At 34.9% G+C, this 16,106-nt stretch overlaps 1 protein-coding gene and 1 long non-coding RNA gene across 2 annotated transcripts; both read left to right on the forward strand.

Moving 5' to 3' along the window:
- Window positions 1-10,113: 10,113 nt before the first annotated feature.
- On the forward strand, window positions 10,114-11,950 carry LOC108944053 (uncharacterized). Its single transcript, XM_070179316.1, has 2 exons — window positions 10,114-10,212; window positions 10,676-11,950. The coding sequence occupies exon 2, from the start codon at window positions 10,862-10,864 to the stop codon at window positions 11,948-11,950; it is 1,089 nt and encodes a 362-aa protein (XP_070035417.1). The 5' UTR covers window positions 10,114-10,212; window positions 10,676-10,861.
- A 2,306-nt stretch (window positions 11,951-14,256) lies between these two features.
- LOC138894997 (uncharacterized) lies at window positions 14,257-14,965 on the forward strand. The gene is made up of 3 exons (XR_011409182.1): window positions 14,257-14,575; window positions 14,644-14,770; window positions 14,835-14,965. It is a non-coding gene; the product is annotated as an uncharacterized lncRNA (long non-coding RNA).
- Window positions 14,966-16,106: the final 1,141 nt, after the last annotated feature.

Consider the following 16,106-nt stretch of genomic DNA (forward strand, 5'->3'; position numbering starts at 1 on the left):
CAGTTAGGCAAGCCAACTAATAAATTAAGCATACATTGATTAAACTTTTATTCTAAGAAAATAATAAAATACCAACTTCTACCAATGTGTGTGCCAAGACCCGGTGTCACAAGTGAATGAGCATCTAGTAGATTATACAAAACTCCAAATACTGTCTGAAATAAAATAGACAGAATATAAATATCAGAAGAGACACTGGTAACTGCAGAACGGCTCAGAAAGGCAGCTCACCACTATACCTCTGGATGACGTGGGTATATGATGATAGGTCCTCCACTAGTACCTATCTCAGATCCTGCACAAAAAGTGCAGCAAGTGTAGTATGAGTACGTAAACAACATGTACCCAGTAAGTATCAAGCCTAATATCAAATTGGTAGAGACGAGATGGCCGACTTTGACACTCACTATAGGTCAATAACAATTGAAATAAAACTAGAATATTTAAATCAATGTGATTTACAGAATTTATTTAATCAGCGGAAATAATCAAATTCCTTCAAATGTATCAATTTTCAATATATTAATTAAATTCCTTTAATTTAGATAAATTCTAATTTATCAATTAAATCTCATTTACAGGAGTAACAATTAATTCCTTAACAAGCAAGAATAATAATTCATTAAATTCTAAAGATTTTCCAATTTACTAATTAGCTTTACAAGATGAAATAAATTATTAAAGTATCGTGTAATTATTATTATTATTAAGCACGATTTCTGCCGAGGACGTACGGCCCGATCCAGAGTGTCGTGTACACTGCCGAGGGACGTGCAGCGCGATCCATAGATGCATCTATCCTGCCGAGGCGTTCGGCCCGCTCCACAAGAAAGGAGGACATTTTCTTATGTGCCTCCGGAATGACAGTATGTCTATTATAAGATAAATTTGGGAGGAGAACAATTTCTTGTGACAATTAATTGATTTAAATAGAAATCAAGCCTATGAGATTTTCATCCTTTAATATCTTTATCAAATAATTCACAATATATATATTCATATATATATCAATTAATATTAATTAATCAAAGAATATAATTTACACAAGTAATACATGATTTGAGTCCTAAACTACCCGGACTTTAGCATTAATAGTAGCTACGCACGGACTCTCGTCACCTTGTGCGTACGTAGCCCCCACAATTAGCAACAATTATTTAATCTTAATCACCTATGAGGTAATTTCTCCCTCACAAGATTAGACAAGAGACTTACTTCGTCTTGCTCCAATTTAATCCTCTATAAGGCCTTTTCCATGATTATCCAACTCCGTCTGGCTCGAATCTAGCCAAAATAATTCGATACAATCACTAAATATTATAGAAATCAATTCTATAAGAAAATATTATATTTTAAAGAAAAGATCCGAAATTAATTAAAAATTCGCCCGTGGGGCCCACATCTCGGAATCCGGCGAAAGTTATGAAATCCGATAACCCATTCAATTACGAGTCCAACCATACTAGTTTCACTCAAATCCGACTCCGAATCGAAACCGAAATATCAAAATTTCGTTTCTATGAGATTTCTACACTTTTCCAAATTTCAATCTCAAAACACTAATTAAATCGTGAAAACAATGATATATTCTTGTATATTGATCAAATCCGAGTTAGAATCACTTACCCCAATGTTTTTCCCTTGAAAATCTGCCAAAAGTCACCTCTGCTCAAGCTCAAGTTCGCCAAAAATGGCAAATGGGACGAATGTCCTCTGTTTTTTATAACTATCAGCAGTTCGGAACTGGGCCTCGAACAGGGCCTCGATCGCGACATCGAACATGTGCCTTCGATCAGGGTATCGAGGGTTGGGCCTCGATCCTAGCCCTCGAGCCATACCTTCGATCATGCCATCGAGCCTTACCTTCGATCGTGACTTCGATCACAGGCTCGAGCTTGGACCTCGGTCATGGCCTCGATCAGGGTATCGAGGTTGGGCCTTCGATCATAGCCTCAATCATAGCATCGAGCTTGAGCCTTCGATCAGGGCATCGAGCATGTGTCTCGATCCTAGCCCTCGAGCCTTATCTTCGATTATGCCCTCGATCCTTGCCTTCGATCGAGGCTTTGATACTGAGCCTCGTCCCTGGCTTCGACTCAGGCCTCGATATCTAGGGCTCGATCGTGGGCGCGATATCTGGGGCTCGATCGTGGGCTCGATATCTGGGGCTCGATCTGAGGCTCGATCTGAGGCTCGATCACAGCCCAGAATATGCAGCAGAAGAGAAAATTGCAGCAGCTTTTTAAGTCCAACTTTTGATCCGTTAACTATCCGAAACTCACCCGAGGCCCTCGGGACCTCAACCAAATATACCAACAAGTCCTAAAACATCATACGAACTTAGTCAAACCTCTAAATCACATCAAACAATGCTAAAACCATGAATCATACCCCAATTCAAGCTTAATGAAACTAAGAGTTTTCAACTTCTACGTTCAATGTCGGAACCTATCAAATCAACTCCGATTGACTTCAAATTTTACACACAAGTCATAAATTACATAACGGAGCTATAAAAATTTTCAGAACTGGATTCCGACTCCGATATCAAAAAGTCAACCCCCCGGTCAAACTTTCAAACTTTAAATTTCTATTTTAGCCATTTCAAGCCTAATTTCACTACGGACTTCCAAATAAAATTTCGATCACGCGACTAAGTCCAAAATCACCATACGGAGCTGTTGGAATCATAAAAATTCTATTCCGGGGTCATTTTCTCAAAATGTTGACCGAAGTCAAACTTAGCAATTTAAGGCCAACTTAAGGAACTAAGTGTTCCGGTTTCACCTCAAACACTTCCAAATCCCGAATCAACCATCCCCGCAAGTCATAAATCATTACAAGCACCTACGAAAAGTTTTATTTTAGGGAACGGGGTTCTAAAAGTTAAAATGACCGGTTGGGTCATTACAACCTATTCGAGTTAACCATAAACTAATCGAACCGACCCATCCTTACAATTCGGTCTTGTAGCTAGTTGTAGGTTACATAGAGGCATACACATAAATTTTCATAAATAGTGTCAACATTTGAAGAAGTGAATGAATAAATAAATAACTGTAATGACAAAGTCAATTTTGGTATTTATATCCAATATTTTTATTTTATTTATTTTTTATTATTTATATATTTAGTAAAAGTTTTTGGGGAAGCGATATCCTGTGACACCGCTTGGTATCATGTATATTCACCCCTGGATATACTATATGCATAAAGTATTGGCATCCACAACCTTCGATTCCTGGATCCGCCTCTGATCATCACATACACACAAGCAACCTGTTGGTAAGCAATTAACTGACGAAAAACTTCAGGCCTGTGCAAAAGGTCATTAAATTTTGTATCTTAGTGCTTAATGTTATCTCTTAAAGGAAGCTTGATACAGCTTGTGATTTACTACCATAACTGCTCTAATATTATATGGTGGTGAAATTTCTCTCTTAACTGCTAAACTATCCTTGAAATGACAACTTAAGTTTTCAGACAGAGTATGCATGCATTTCATGCACCCTGATTGGCGAACAGAGGCGGCAGAAGGGTAAGGCGAAAGAAGCCATTGCCTTATATATAACAGATAATTTATGTAATTATTATATTTTTGTTTTAGGCTACCCATACGTGTGAATTTGAAGACATACTCCTAGAAATGGAAGGGTCGATCATCCTTTGAGAAGGAGTTGATGCCTTGAATAAGGTCAGAAAAATCACAGCAGGTATGAGATGGGAAACAAAGTAACATCGATGGCATACAACACAGCAATTTTTAGGCTATTCTTCTTTGGTATTGTTTTGGAGGAAAGGAGGAAAAGAAGATGCTCATCTCCAAATAATGAAGCAAAGCAAGAATTTACTAGTTTATGTTAAGGAGCAATTTTTTAAGTCGTTTATGCTGGCTACTAGTTGAAAAATACAGTATTAGTGATTCCTATATTGAACTGTGACCAAAACCATTGTTAGTTTAATATAGTTACACTTCTCTTATTGTAGCAGCAAATTCTGATTTCATTAAGCCTACGAACAAGTACACTGATATTATATTTTGAAAAAATGACATTGTATAGCCGTTCTCAAAATAATAGCCGAAAAAATGTATATTGTGCGATGTACGAAATATTTTGTGTCATATGCAAAATCCAGCTCATGTATATTTAATACTTATGGTCACGCTATGTAATTACCTAATATTTAATAATTTGAGTATATGGAAGTCAATTTCTTTAAGATATAATAATAATAGAGAAAACAGAGAATAAAAAGTCATTTAGTTATTTCTGCTTTCCACGGCAATATAACTTACAAAATTTTGTAGCTAAAAATTAAATATTCTTAACCATATAAATATTAAAAAAAACACATGTTATCGCTAGAAAATTCTTCAATTTTGTTCTTGCAAAACTTTTTATCCTGAAAATTGATACGACAAAAAGCTATTAGCAAACCTAATGTAACATTCTATACATAAATACAGGCGGTTGGAAAACATAAGTATGATTTAATACAGTCGTTACATGTTGAAACTAAAGTCTAATAGAAGAACTTTAATAGATCTCTGATATACTAGTAGAAGAATGACATTGTATGACACATACTCAAGTGAAATCATTGTTTAATTTTGTGGCTATGGTTCATATGTATCAAAGACGATGCAATCGACTCCTATTCAAATTGAGACTCATTCAGCAAAAGATTTCATTTGTCTGCTTATTATTTATTCATTAAAAGTGAACTATGACTAAGCTAACCTTATGAATATTTCAAAGCCACAACGCTTCAAAGATTGAGTCCAAACTGCAGGATCTTACTCTTCTCATCTCTCGTTTGGAATGCCGGCATAATTCAAGTTCTTGTTTCAACTTACTTTAATTTATTTCATCACTCGGCTTGTTGATGTCTTGCGTATTTTTTAACCAAGTCGAAATTGTGCTTACTTCTCATGATTTTCAGCATAAACCCTTGATCTCCAACAAGGTTAGAGTAAGTCATCCTTCATGTAGAATCTATATTCAAGATATTTTATGTGGCCATTCGAATATACGCTTTCAAGTATTGTAATTTGATACTAGTGTTTGTTCTTATTGAATTTGGAGAGAGTTTAGGAAGCCACCGTTTTTTCAGAAAAAGACAAATGATATAGGTCTTATATTAAGGTGGAGACTCTTGGACTTTCTTGGACATATATTGTTAATTTGGAGTGAACGTAACCAAACAAACATGAGAAACACTACTAATTCTCATCACTTCCTCTTACGTGATGAGTAGGTACCTGCTCCAAAATTAATTCTTATTTCGTTTATAATTCTACTTTCTTTCACGGTTAAATTCTTATTATATTACAACTATTAGTCTTAACATGTAGTATTTCCAATTATGTCCTTTTTTTAAGATTTCTTGTAAAAAATAATATAAATAATTAGGGGTATAAAAGTCGGTCAATATCTTAGGGTTACTTAAGTCGTTCAACATTTAGCGTTTTACATATATATATATCTAGTTTTTATGTACGTGCGTTGAACGTATATCTCTCGCTAATTATTAAAAGATAAAGGTGAAAAATATTTTCTTCCTCTGTATTTATATTAAAGATCAACCTTTTGCTCTAACTTTAAATAATATATATTGTTCACGTCATGGCTCAAAATTGTGTTGATTAAGACGACTTTAGAAAGACAATGTAATTGTCAACCAAGCGATGATTTTAAACAAACAACGTTATTTTGCCCTTCTTTGCCAAGTCTTCTTCTAAGTCAAATTTCTTTTTCATGATATTTTTATTTGTCTTTCTGAATAAAAGCAGAAATATCCAAGTTTATATTAAAAATCAACTTACTATCTAACTTTAAACAATATATAGACGTTTTTCATGGCATGTCTCAAAATATGCCAATTAAGAAAAGTAGGAAAATCAAACTATAGAAAGCTGGACAGTCTGTGTCACGACCCGAAATTTCTCACCTTCGGGACCGTGATGGCGCCTAATATTTCACTTGCTAGGCAAGCCAACGTTAGAATAATATTAGTCAGTTTAAAATAATTTTAAATTAATTAATAACAAAGAAACAAATGCGGAAGTAAGGTTTGAAATATAGTGAATAATCCATAATCATAGCGATGTCTAAATACCATCCCAGAACTGGAGTCAAAAGTGCACGAGTTTCTAGAATAATACAAATAAATATCTGAATAAAATCCAAGTTGTTTGAAATATACTACACATCTGAGATATTATAGAAGGGGACTTCAGAACTGCGAACACTGTGCAGTTATACCTCAAGTCTCCACTGGTAGTTGTATCCGGGCAAATCTACAGTACGCCGCTGGGACCAACTCTGAAATCTGCATAAGAAGTGCAGAGTGCAGTATCAGTACAACCGACCCCATGTACTGGTAAGTGCCGAGCCTAACCTCGACGAAGTAGTGACGAGGCTATGACAAGACACGTATGTAAACCACATGTACAAGTAAATACCAATACAAAGTAATAATAATACAATAAATAATAATTTATAAATTGGGAGGGAACATGCGAAGGGGAAGGATATAATAATTTCAGCAGGAGGAGTGTCACTTAGCAGCCAATTAATTTATCAATTATAAAATAAAAAATAATAATATAAAAATAGCGCGACTCCACCCTTCGTGCTTTTACTCTCATTTGATACGGCATACGGCAACACCCTTCGTGCTTTTACACTCACAAATGGCACGGCAACAGCCTTCGTGTTTTTACACTCACAATGGCACGGCAACATCCTCCGTACTTTTACACTCTTCCTTACCATGAAAATAATAATATAAATTCGAAAAAGTATTTAAGTGCGGGGATATACACTTATCAACCAATTCAATACCAAAATACCGACTTCACCTTCCAAAATATTCATCAATAATTAAATGAATAATAATTTCACGAATAATGATCAAATAAGCATGTGATAATTATTGCAGAAATCCAAGAATTAATATTTGACAAGGAATATTATGAGTGAAACAACTAATATAATAATTAATTCATAATTTTAAACGATTTATGATTTCAAGTAATTATGCAAACAATTAATTTGACGGCGTATAGACACTCATCACCTTGCCTATACGCCATACACATGCATCTCACATAACAAATAAATTAAGGGTTATATTACCTCAAGTCAAGGTTAACTACGACACTTACCTCTCTTTGCAACCAAATTCAAGAATCCAATAAACCTTTGCCACGCGAATTCGTGTCTGAAATCCTCAAATCCAATTCAAAGTCGTGAAAATCCCCTTTCGCCCAAATTCGAGACTTGAAATGTCTAAAAATGAGAGAAATCTCGGACTTTTCGATTTATACACTGCCCAGGGATTTTCGCTTCTGCGGTGGAATTGACCGCGCCTGCGGTCTCGCTTCTGCGGAAGCAAATGCGCATCTGCGCTGCCTTCCGCTTCTGCGAAAGCGCGGGTGCGTTCGGGTTCCCGCACCTGAGGCTCTTTGCCCAGCTGGCCCAGGTCGCTTCTGCGTAGCCGCTTCTGCGGCCAAGGCCACTACTAGAAAAATGCAAATTTCCCACAAATATATTATCAATGGCAGTTCCCACTGAAATGTAAAAAAACTCAGTGGGAAATGAAAAAGATTTCTTTTACCTTTTTTTAAAAAAACATTCCCATGGACTATAATTGGGAACTAGTTGGCGCAAAAAAGCGCATAATTTGTTTCCCACCGAATATGTGAGAATGTCATTAAAAATAAAATTATTAAAATCTACCCAGTGAAACGGTGGGAATCTAAGATAAAAAATTATTTTAATATTCCCACTGCTACAGTGGGAAGCTCAAAATTTTGAATTCTTATTTTTGGTCCAAAAACCCGCGAGATTACAAATTATTTCACCAAAAAAATTAAATTTATATAAGACAATTCCCACAAAATTACCTGGTGAATCAGTGGGAAAGTATTTCCTATTACATTAGGTATACCCCTTATTTTCCTTCTCTTTTTCACTCTCATTCTTCTCTTTCTCTCTCATTCTCTTAATTCGCAGACCTTTCCCCCCATTTTCAGAAATCAATGAGCTTTCACAAAGCTCATGCAAAATCGCTAAGGCCTCTCTCTCTCTCTCTCTCTCGCTCTCGCTCCCCCTCCCCCTTTTCTTTCTCCCTTTTTCTAATTTTATCCTAAGTCCCTAAAAGCCTGGGGTTCCTCCATGCCTAAAAATCTACCTTTTGTGTGTGTAGGTGGGGTGTGACAATATAAATTATTTCATTTTCATTAATTTAGTGATTAAGTCCAGTTGGGTCGTTCGCCAAATATGGCGGCAGACAAAATATGATGAGTAATGTATTGCGCTGTCACATCCGAAGGTTTTGACCTTTTTATTTATTTTTTATTTTTTTGGGAGGAAAGCAAACTATATAAACTGAGTTTAAAGTCAGTGGTTTCAAGCATTAGTATATACTACAAAACTAAAGTGAGTTAGAAAAAAAATAGTGAGAAGAGAGCTATCAGATGGTTGAGACCAGCAGTAATGGTTTATACTTTTGAAACTTTGCAAAAGAATGGATATTGTCATATATCGATGAAAACATGCAAATTTTCCTAGCTAACTTTGGAGATGGAGAAAGAGGACAACATATTTTCAATGGAAGAATGGAATAAGTTGCCAAGAGTTTTTACATTTGGTTTATACATAGAGAAGTTTGACGATATAGACACTCTATAAAATGGAAGTAATGTTAGCAGATTTAGGGGAGAGGCCTATCTTAACTGTTGTATAATAAAATGTAACTTATGTAAGCTGATTCTGGTGGAATTTTTCCCTTGAATGAGTTAATTACTTCATTATTTATGCTTGAAGATCGAGCCTGAGCCGCTATGGATTTAAACTTTTAGCTTATAGAATGATAGGAATGTCAGCTATATTTCTGCTGCACTACCTCGGATTGGAAATGTAAAGAGCGTTCAATTTATGATCCCTGTTTCTCTTTTACTCTGTCAACCCAAGTATTACAAATCTTTCTAACAATTCTATATATTATCCCTTCTTGTTCTGTGTTAGATAGAACCTTATTTTTCTTACCTATTATTTGTTACTACTTATTATTAGAATGCACTTAATAGAGAAGCATGGTCAGTGAGACACTGAATTCATATAGGCGATCTCAACTTGCTTGATGAGCTTAAGATATGAAGTTAACTTAAGATGAGCCGATCTCAACAGTTATTTTTGTTGTTAACTTAAGATGAGCTTTTCCATAAATGCTACTGGTTCTTCAATATATGAAGAAATAGTTTGTAATCCAATCTTTTTGAATACCGTGAAGACTTAAGTTTTAAGTACCAAGCAAGTAGAAGCCATGGAGGATTAGGATTTGGATGAAAACAGCAGCGAGTTATTAATCTGCCAGCCTCACATTCTCATAACCATGCTTCAAGTATTCAGCTGCTTATAACCATGCTTATAAATATTCAGCTCCAAATATTTGGCATATACGTTGGGGTTGGGGTTCTAGTCTTTGCAAATAGTTGCATATTTTATAATCTACAAGTAGACAAGTATAATCTATGTGTAGAAGTAGTAATATTTTTGTTACAGTGGAGGAAAGAATTATTGAACGAAAAATATAGTTAAGTATATTTAATACAATTGAGTATAGACGTGAGGCATTAGGATAAGGAGGAGAAAAAGAAAAGCAAACCACTTCTCAGAGAGAAAGAAAAGCTAAATACTTGTTATATGGTGTTGGATATATATCTGTGCTTTTATACTATGTCTGATGTATAAAAATGGTTTCTTGTTCACTATAAAGTTGTCATCCCTGCTAACATATCAATTCATTACTTTTCTGCTATATTTTTTATTTTCTGGAACTATAACTTTTCTGCTCTATCTTTTGTTTCCTGCTAACTTTTCTGTTGTGATATAACTTTTTATTTTCTGGAGTTAACAGATCAATTTATAACTTTCGTTACCACTATCTGTTTAATAACACCAACTGAGATAGAAAACATTCAACAGTGTATAGTCTAGCCGTTCATCTTATAATTGATTTTAGCTTTGCGCACTTTTCTATTTTCACTTCTCTAATCATTGCTTTGGCTTATTTATATCTTTTTTTTTACCAACATAGTTTTTTAAGTATAATTATCATCTCTTTTGCTCCTTTTGAAAATTAGACCAGGAAGTGAAGATACAAAAGTGTGAAAGAAGACAAAATTAGGTTATAAGTCTTGAGGTAACTTCATTTTCTAATCTCTAAGTTGGTTTCAGTTGTTAAATGTAAGTTAAGCTGTTAAATTGCTAGAACAACTACATAAATTCATATTGCTTTTACCTTGATAAAAAATCCTTTATTGTGCATGAATATTATATCTATCCTCCAGGTTTAAATTTATTTATGAATGAAAACTAATGTGTTAGAATCTTGGTTTGACTTTTTAAACTGATTCCAAGAACTTAATTGGAGCATTTGTATGAAAAAGTACTTTTCATTCATAATAATTTGATCTAGAACCATATCCTTTTCTTGACTTATAAAAAGACGAATAAAAGTGAGTTCTTTAAGGTATACTATTCATAATTAATTGTAAAATAAGTGAGTTCTTTAAGGTATACTATTCAAGATTAATTGTAAACTAACTTGAAACAAATAAATTATTATAAGTCTATTCATTTGTTTGTATGTATTTGTGTACTAGATGGAACGTGAACATCGTAGATGGATGTACGATAGGAATTATCCTAATCGTTGTGGATTAAAGGAAGAATTTGTTGAAGGTCTTGATTTATTGCTCATACAAAAACACTTCCTGAATTTCGTAACGAAGGAACAATTAGGTGTCCTTATGTGAAATACAAGTGTATAAAGTTATTGCAACCGAAAAATGTTAAAGTTCATCTTTATAGCAAGGGGTTTAGGAAAAATTATTATGTGTGGACTGTTCATGGAGAGAACTATTGTAGTGTTGGTGATGTTCATTTTCAAAATCTTGTTAGTAGTGAGAGAAGTACACAAATGGAGAATAATGTTGAAAATTTTCGATTACGTGAAATGGTATCAGATGCTTTTGGTTTTTACCCGGGGGGTTCAATCCCAACAAAATGTTGTTGAGCCTCCCAATGATGAGGCAAAGCGCTTCTATGAATCATTAGAGTCGGCTAGTCGTCCACTCTATGAAGGCTCAATGCATTCTGAGTTGTCTGTTGCCGTTAGATTATTAACTATTAAATCAGATTGGAACATTTCTCAGGCGGGCATGAATGCTATAATTGGGCTCATGAGTGAAGTTAGTCCGAGCATTAACTTACCCAATGATTACTATAATGCAAAGAAATTGGTTTCCAAGTTAGGACTTTCCTCAACAAAAATTGATTGTTGTGAAAATGGTTGTATGTTATATTATAAAGATGATGCGGCTCTAGAAGCGTGCAAATTTTATGGATTGTCTTGTTTTAAGGAAGTCACAAATGCCAAAGGTAGGAAAGTTGCAGTTAAGAAGATGCATTACTTACCAATTATACCTAGATTAAAGAGGATGCATGCATCAATGAGTTATGCTCCCCATATGAGATGGCACTATGAAAATAGAAGGTCGCCTGGTGTTTTGTGTCATCCATCGGATGGAGAAGCGTGGAAGCATTTTGATAGGATATTTCCAGACTTTACTAATGAACCAAGAAACGTTAGGTTGGATTTGTGTGCAGACGGATTCACTCCATTTTCCGACTCTGCTGCACCATATTCATGTTGGCCTGTCTTTGTTATGCCATATAATCTTCCACCTGAAATGTGTATGACAAGTCCATATTTGTTCCTAACTTATATAGTTCTGGGTCCAAGTAATCCAAAAGGTTCAATTGATGTATATTTACAGCCATTGATTGATGATCTAAAATTATTGTGGCATGAAGGTGTTGAAACATATGACATATCAACTAAGCAAAACTTTAGATTGCGTGCTGCTTTGATGTGAACTATTAATAATTTTTCTGCGTATGGAATATTGTCTAGGTGGTCGACTGCTGGAAAGTTAGTTTGCCCCTACTATATGGAAGATACAAAAGCATTCACTTTGAGACATGGAGGTAAAAATACATGGTTTGACTGTCACCGGCGGTTCTTGTCAATGGATCATGAGTTCAGAAAATATACTAGTACATTTATGAAGAATCAAACAGATTATGATGAGCCACCACCAACCTTGTTAGGTGAGAAAATTTGGGAGAGGGTTAAAAATCTACCTAAGGTAACAGAGTCTCCATCGGCTAGAATACCTGGTTATGGTGTTGAGCATAATTGGACTAAACAAAGTATATTTTGGGAGTCACCTTATTGGAAGCATAATCTTCTTCGACATAATTTGGATGTCATGCATATTGAGAAGAATTTTTTTGATAACCTATTTAATACTGTTATGGATGACAAGAACAAGACAAAAGATAACTTGAAGGCCATGATGGATTTACAAGAATACTACAGGTGAAGAGAATTAGAACTAAAAGAAGTAAATAACAGGATGGTGAAGCCTAAGGCTAGTTATACATACACTTTAGATGATAAACGAAAGATCTGTGACTGGGTTAGGAATTTGAAGATGCCCGATGGGAATGCGTCAAACTTATCCAGGTGTGTTGACATGAAAGAAGGAAAGTTGATGTATATGAAAAGCCACGATTGTCACATTTTTTTGGAATCATTACTTCCTATTGCATTTAGTTCATTGCCTGAGAGAATATGGAAACCCATCACAGAGATAAGCTTATTTTTTAAGGGCTTGTGTTCTAACACATTAAGGGATGAAAACCTAATTTTCATGAAAAGTAATATTCCTTTAATCATAAATAAACTAGGGAAAATTTTCCATGTGGTTTCTTCAATGTAATGGAACATCTCCTAATTCACCTTGCACAAGAGACACGACTTAGAGGACTGGTTCAATATAGATGGATGTATCCCTTTGAGAGGTAATGACCATTAATTATTTTTTATTTATGTATTTTGGTAAAAAGAATTCCTATCTAAAAGTGTGCTATGCAGGATTATTGGCAAATATAAACGGGCCGTGAAACAAAAGGCCAAGATTGAGGGATCAATATGTGAAGCGTATCTAGTTAGAGAAACCTCTCATTTTTGTTCGTATTATTTTGAGAATCGTGTTCCATGTTTGAGAAATAGGCCGAATCGGCATGATGAAGGCGATAATGATCTTTTGGCACCCCCAATATCCATATTCAATCAATTTGGTAGAGGTCCGAGAAGTCGTCAAAAAATAAGTTGGACTGATAAGGAAATAAAATCGGCTACAACACATGTATTACTGAATTGTCCCGAAGTTCAACAATTTTACAAGTAGATTTGGAATTATACTATTGACCTATGTGCATAATCTATACTTCTTTTAACTAATAAACATTGTAAAATGTCTGACAGTTACTTTGTAAGTCAGTTTGGCCATGCTGATGTTTATCCTAGGTTTTCAGAGTGGTTTAGAGATTACGTAAGTATTAATTAATATGTAACAAAATTTTTATTATTTACACACTATATGATTTTCTAACTTCTCGATTTTCTTCAACTCTATATAGGTTCATAATCCAAATAATGGTATATGTGATCCATTTTTGCGTGATATATCTTGGGGACCTACCCCACAAGTCAAAATCATGTCTATGTATTTTGTCAATGGATACAAGTTTCATACGGAAGAATGGTCTAAGAATAAGAAAACCATTAATAGCGGGATATGGGTAAAAGGTGGTGATGGTGACCAAGGTGGGGATATTGATTATTATGGTGTGCTCCAGGAGATTTTAGAAATAGAGTATGTTGATTGGCCAAAGAAAATGTTGGTACTTTTTCGATGCAAGTGGTTTGATCCCACACCAAATAGAGGTACAAAGGTACACCTACAATACAAAATAGTAGAAGTTAAGCACGCGAAGGAGTATGAAAGCTATGATCCATTTGTTATAGCATAAAATGTGAAGCAAGTGTATTATGCTCCTTATCCGTCGACGTGTAAAAATAAGAATGAATAGTGGATAGTTATTAAAACTAAGCCAGTTGGAAGAGTGAAAGTCAAGGATACACTAGTTGTAGCGTACCAAAATGATATATCAAGTGTTCAATAAATTGTGGATAATGAATTAGAATATGAGCTGCATAGTGAAGGCATATACGAAGAAGTTGATCTGTTAGTTGAACAAAATTATGAAATTGGGACATCTAGACCTGCTTGCCCATCTATGCCTACACCTAGACATGCCATACTCCCATCATCTACTCCATTCATTCCATCCTATGGCATTCAATCGTCATCGTCTCCCATTATTCCTTCATCATCTTCCCCCGGCATACCCTCTTATTCTACCCCTAGCATGCACACATCTTCTAGTCGTCCTGCAAAGCACTCTTTCATGCCTTCATATGAATCTATACATGCTCAGGATCCTCCAAATATTGGAGTAGATAGTCCTCCGACGTCCCAATGCATTGATAGTGATTCAGTTACATAGCCTCCTATACATGCTTAGGATCCTCCAAATGTTGGAAGGTTAGATGATCTTGGGAGGTTGATTATCGTTCCTGATGTAGCTGGGTAAGTATTATTTATTTATTTTCTAATTAATTATAAATCTGATTTCTAACATGTTTAATTTAGTGCAGGTTTCATCCTTGTACTCAAGCTACAAAAACTATGGTTGAATCAATGTGTTCATTTTATCATGGACCTTGGAGGTTCTGGTCAGATGTTCCATGGAATATTAGGGACATGATGTTTGATAAATTTAGGGTAAAATAAATTATTTCATTTTTCAACACATATTTAACCAATCTAACAAATTAATTATTTGCAGATGAAGTGTGCTTGGCCAGTTGAACGTGAGGCAGAGGTACGAGGCGTCTTTTTTAAGAAATGTGCTGATAGGTTGACTGATATGCTTCAAGAAGCTCGAGACAAGAAAGAGATGCCAGGTTGAATTACTGAGGATATGTGGACTAAACTAACTGAATATTGGGCCTCTGCGGAATTTAAAAAAAAGTGAATTGGGAAAGGCAGCTCGTTTGTCCGACAAAGGTGGCTCCTTGCACATGGGAGGTTCAATAAGTATGGGGGCTCATCTAAGAAGATTGGTATGTATTTATTATACTAGTCTAGTCCTGTGTTTATACAATTAAGTTACTTATAAGGTAATTACTATAAGTAAATCTATGAAACAAACACTAATTGTTAGTTGGCCATCTAAAATAAAACAAGAACTTCATTACATGCATAACATATGAAATGGAAACACAATTTTTTTTAATGATAGCATGATAAGGATAAGAAAGAAGACAACCAAGAAACTGGTAATCGTGACGTCTTAAAACCTAATTCAACCTAGGTAAGGAAAAAAGAACTTTTATAAGTACTCTGTTAGCATCCCCTCACTTTGACATCCGCTGTCTACTGGGTGAACTCATACCAATACTTTCTTCCTTCTAATGGTTGTTAAATTGTTTTCCATAATCAATGTAGACAAAGCATGAAATCAAGTCAAACCCCAAGTTTTAAATAATCAGTAAAACAAAGAAATTGCATCTTCAACTAATTGGTAAGTTGTTAAAATTTCAGTATAATTTTGAAGTTTCATAGACATAGATAGCATTTAATTTGAGAATAGTTAACTGGTCTTTTTGAAGTTTCATGGACATAACACTTTAATTTTGCTTTTTTCATGTGTTATTTAACAGAAAAAGTCTTTAAAAAGACCAGCTACTCAAGAGAGGTATTTGAGTATACACATATGAAGAAGCTAAAGGATGGAACAAAGACAACTTGGATCGAGCCACGGGCCGAGACAACCTATGTAAGATTTCAAGTTACTTTTTAATATTTTTCATTAATTAAATTTGTTCATATAATAGTTGTAACTTTTTTGCAGAATACTTTCAAACAATCCTTGAAGGAGTTCATTCAAAGCCAACCAACTGATGACAAGGAAAGCCAATCCAACCATCCCAGGAGAATTATATGGACTTGTGGATTAAGGCGGCTGGTGGCGTATATAAGGAAAGAGTTTACGGCCTTGGATCAGAGCTTAGTTCTAGTCATCGGTCTTTTAGATCTGGTGGCTCTTCTTCCTCAA

The sequence above is a fragment of the Nicotiana tomentosiformis genome, chromosome 6, assembly GCF_000390325.3.
Source record: "Nicotiana tomentosiformis chromosome 6, ASM39032v3, whole genome shotgun sequence".
In the NCBI taxonomy this organism is placed as follows: domain Eukaryota; kingdom Viridiplantae; phylum Streptophyta; class Magnoliopsida; order Solanales; family Solanaceae; genus Nicotiana; species Nicotiana tomentosiformis.

Excerpts from the sequence above, each read along its gene's own strand:
- LOC108944053 (XM_070179316.1), top strand. The coding sequence starts at position 10,862 with ATGTTAAAGTTCATCTTTATAGCAAGGGGTTTAGGAAAAATTATTATG.